Source organism: Alligator sinensis, unplaced genomic scaffold, assembly GCF_000455745.1.
Source record: "Alligator sinensis unplaced genomic scaffold, ASM45574v1 scaffold566_1, whole genome shotgun sequence".
Classification (NCBI taxonomy): Eukaryota; Metazoa; Chordata; order Crocodylia; family Alligatoridae; genus Alligator; species Alligator sinensis.
The window spans coordinates 1,391,475-1,395,787 of NW_005842017.1; the positions used below are offsets into that span (position 1 = coordinate 1,391,475).

The window sequence follows — 4,313 nt, forward strand, 5'->3', positions numbered from 1 at the left end:
CAGGGGCTGTGAGCGGGTGCAGTGTGGGCCACTGGCCATGGTGCAGGCGAGGGGCCGCTTTTCCCCACGCTCAGCACCAGCTTCTTCCCTGCTGGTCAGCAGGGGTTCAGGGCTGTGCGCTGCCCCCCTGCCTGTACCGTGGGGCTGGGGGACACTGGGTGTGAGCAGGCAGGGAGCATGGGGCCCGCACCAGTGTCCCGGGGCCAGCGCCAACGAGGCCCAGAGCAGGGTGGCAGGAGTGTGGGGTCCCAGCTGGCAGGGGCTCTATGGAGCTGGGCTAGCTCCACAGACCTTTGCCAGCCTGTTGTCCCACTTTGGGCCCCACCGATGCTGGCCCTGGGACACCCAAGATGGTGACCAGGAGGTGGGGCACCTGTCAAGGGGTGGGGCCCCCATGCGGCCCTCGACAGCCTGCCAAAACTGGGTAAGCGGCCCTCCACCCAAAATAATTGCCCGTCCCTGTTCTAACCTGTGGCCTTGTATTTTTGCAGATCCCGGACAATCCACCTGACTACCAGAAGTACTATCGCCAGATGAACAAGGTATGGCTGGCCATATTCCCTATGCAGAGTTTGCTGCTGGAGTTGGCTAAGGGAATGGGAATTTCCCTGAGTCCAGATTTCAAATTCTAGACCCACTTTATTGACACACCAACCTGTCTGAGGTCCCTGGCCTCCAAAGAAGCGATCTGGCATTGCTTGCAGCACAATTGCAGGAGGGATCATAGGTGGCGGAGGGTGGGTGCTGACAGGGCTTAGCTCCTCCAAATGCGGGGCAGTGGGAAGGGCTGCAAGGCAGCCTGGTCACAGGCTTTCAGTGGCTGCAGCGAGGGTGGGGAGGGGTGCACACAGCGGTGAGGGAGGGAGTGGGGCTGGGGCAGTCGCTGCACAGCCAGGGCAGGGCGTGGGATGGAGCTGTGAGCGGCTTGTCGGGGGGGGCACGGCTTCTGCTGCTACGTGCACTCCAGGAGGCACAAGGGGGTGTGCACCCCGAATCTATGTGGGGTGGGGTGAGCTGTCACTGGGCTGGGGCCAGGGCTGTGCTGGGCTATTCCTGGCAGGGGGGCTGGGCTGGGCTGTGCTCAGGCTGGGTGGCAGTGGTGTTGGAAGGAGGATTATTGGAGGGGGCCACCCCAAAATTTGCCATAGCACCCCAAACTCCCCTTCCTAGTGCTGCCGTGCACCTCAAGTGGAGCATGGCCCAACCCCACCCTGCTGGGAAGAGCCCGGTGCCACCTCAGTCCCAGCCCACAGCGGCAGCCCGTCCTCACCCTGCATGCAGATCTGGGGCATATGCCCCCCTATGCCTTCCCAGGGTGTGCACAGCAGAGGGAGCTGCCACTCCCGCCATGCGCCCCCCCGGACAAGCTGCCCATCGCTCTGTCCTGTGCCCCACCCTGGCTCTGCAGGGCCTGCCCTTGCCCCACTCCCTCACCACAGCAGGGATCAAAGCCCAGTGTGCAGTGGCAGCCACCTCTGCCCCGTGAACAGATTGGGTAGGGGGGGCACATGCCCCCCGGGGCTCCGTTTGTCCCACCACCCAGCCTGGCCAGGGCCCCACTCACCCCAGCCCCTTTTCCTGCCTGTGCCCCACTTCCTCCCTCGCAGCTGGGGTCTTGATCTGCCCCACCTTTCCCCACAGACTTACCTGCTGGGGGAGGGCATGCGTGCATGTGTATATGCACTCAGGCCCTCCCCTCCCCAATAATTTTTTATCCCTCTGTCTATGAGGGATTCTCCTAGGTTCACAGCTTCTGGTAGCTACAGGGGGCATTTATAGATGTGCTCTGGGAGGAGGGCATGGAGGGGGCGGTGCTTTAGTTAGAGCAGCTCTTGGAACCACTCTAATTAAAATTCCTGGGGCGTCATGTGCATCAGCATCCCTGCACTGAAAAATGGCAGGGGCACCATAACTAAAACTTGTTGAACTAGCTTTAGTTAAAGCACCCATGCTGCCATTTTTCAGTGCAGGGATGCTGATGCACATAATGCTGGAGTCTGCTGGAGTGCAGTAATTACCGTGCTCCAACGCACTGTAATTACAGCACATCGGAGCAGCCTCACTGCATGTGTATAGGTGCCCATAGAGGCTAACGTGTGCTAGAAGAGCTATTTCCCCTCAGGTCTTTAGCGCAAGCACAGCTGTAATTGAGGTAGAAACTGGGCAAGAAAGTCGCATCTCCCCCTGTGCAGAGGCAGAACATGGCTGAGAAGCATGATTGCCAATTTAGAGCTGATGGGATCTGATTCTCTGCAGGGCGGATTCCCCTTTAGCACCCGGGATTGTGGCTGGATTGTGGCTGACTGCACTGCGGAGGGGCTGAAGTCAGTGATGCTGCTGCAGGAGAAGTGCCCCTTCATAACAGAGCATGTCCCTCCCCAGCGCCTCTTTGATGCTGTGAATGTGGTAAGGGGCTGTGGATATTTAGCTTTCCACATGCTGAAAGTTCATTTGATCAGCAGCAGTATTTGTGGGAGTCAGAGGTGTATCCTCCTTGGATGCCTTATTTCCAGACAGCTTGAACTTCTGATGACACACACGTTCACTATGACCCTTGCACTTGGAATGATAACATTCAGCATCATGGAAATTGCATGTCATGTCTATGACTCCCTCCACAACTATAGGAACTTCCCTAGGATAAAGAATTTATATTCTTATGAACTGCTGGGCACTTCTTTGGAGAATTCCTTTTGGATCACACATGGTGAGTCTGTAATCTATTTTTTATAGATGCTTAGGTCTCGTTTTGAACAGCAATGTAGGCTTGTGAGCAAGTGCTGCTTCTTGAGCAGCGATGTGTTATATTTTATTTTGCGTGTTTAGGGCTTCATCTCAAACCCCACGCACGCAGGAATTGACCGCTCAGGATAGTCAAAACTGACCAAAATTGGTTCTCAAATAATGCAACTCAGCAATGTGTGCTGCAGTCCATTTGTCTGGCAGCTAGATGGAGTTAGTGCAAAATGTTTTTTCTTTTTTTAGTAGAATGAAGGTATTTAGTAGAATGATGGCTATACCTTGTACAGGAGAGAACAAGTAGATAAAAGGGACGGGGATGTAGCTCTCTATGTTAAGGAAAGCTATGTGTCCCTGCAAGCTGATGTTGGCAACCAGGGTGGACGACTGGAGACTCTCTGGGTTAAAATCCATGGGGAACATGGCACGGGACACAACAGTGGGAGTCTACTACAGACCTCCCACCCAAAGTCAAGAGCTTGATCAGGAGTTCGCCCAGGAACTGGCTGAGGCCGCTTGCTCCAGGACCATGGTTGTCATGGATGACTTCAGTTACCCAGACATCTCATGGGAGGATCACTCAGCAAAATCCGAGCGGTCGCAAAGCTTCCTGTCGTGCGTGGATGACCTCTACCTGACTCAAGAAGCCTACGGGCCAACGAGAGGTAAAGTGCTGCTTGACCTGGTGCTGGCTACTGGGGAAGACCTAATCGGCGACCTAGTGATCGATGGGAAGCTGGGTGACAGTGACCACGAGCTGATCACCTTCACCATCCGCTGTAAAGCTGGCAAGTCAGTCAGCAACACTGAAGTTCTTGACTTCAGGAAAGCTGACTTTGACAAGCTCAGGAGGCTTGTCAGTGAGGCCCTAAGGGACCATGACCCTAGGGGGAGGGGAGTCCAGGAAGAGTGGTTGCTCCTCAAGGGAGCGATCCTCAATGCACAAACTAATTCTATTCCATCTTGGAAGAAAGGCAGCAAGAGGACACAGCAGCCCCCCTGGCTCTCCAGGGATCTAGCAGACCTCCTGAGGCTAAAAAGAAAGGCCTAAAAAGGATGGAGGATGGGAGTCACTTCCAAAGAGGAATATTCTGCATTTGTCCAGTCCTGCAGGGAGCAAACCAGGAAAGCCAAGGCTGCAACTGAACTCCAACTAGCTTTGAGCATCAAGGACAATAAAAAGTCCTTTTTCAGATACGTGGGGAGCCAGAAGAAAAGCAAAGGCAACATTGGACCCCTGCTAAACCAAATGGGACAACTGACAATCGACACCCAGATCCCTTGCCCTCCATCAATCCTGACCTCGTAAGGGAACACCTTGAGAGGCTGGATACCTTCAAGTCAGCTGGCCCTGACAATCTACACCCCAGGGTACTCAAGGAGCTGGCAAGCATCATAGCAGCCTCTGGCACAGATCTTTGAGAACTGGTGCTCTGGTGTAGTGCCCGAAGACTGGAAGAAGGCCAACGTGGTGCCTATCTTTAAGAAAGGGAGGAAAGTGGATCTGGCAAATTATAGGCCCATCAGCCTGACTTCTATCCCGAGGAAGATCTTAGAAAAGTTTATTAAAGAGG

At 54.7% G+C, this 4,313-nt stretch overlaps 1 protein-coding gene across 1 annotated transcript in view; it reads left to right on the plus strand.

Annotated features, from left to right (window-relative positions):
* Nucleotides 1-4,313, plus strand: part of LSS (lanosterol synthase) — a 44,955-nt gene that overhangs the window by 30,773 nt on the left and 9,869 nt on the right. Inside the window, exons 14-15 of the mRNA XM_006022064.3 lie at nt 492-542; nt 2,257-2,406. Of these exons, the coding sequence (XP_006022126.1) occupies nt 492-542; nt 2,257-2,406 (201 nt within the window). The remainder of the gene's footprint in view (nt 1-491; nt 543-2,256; nt 2,407-4,313) is intronic.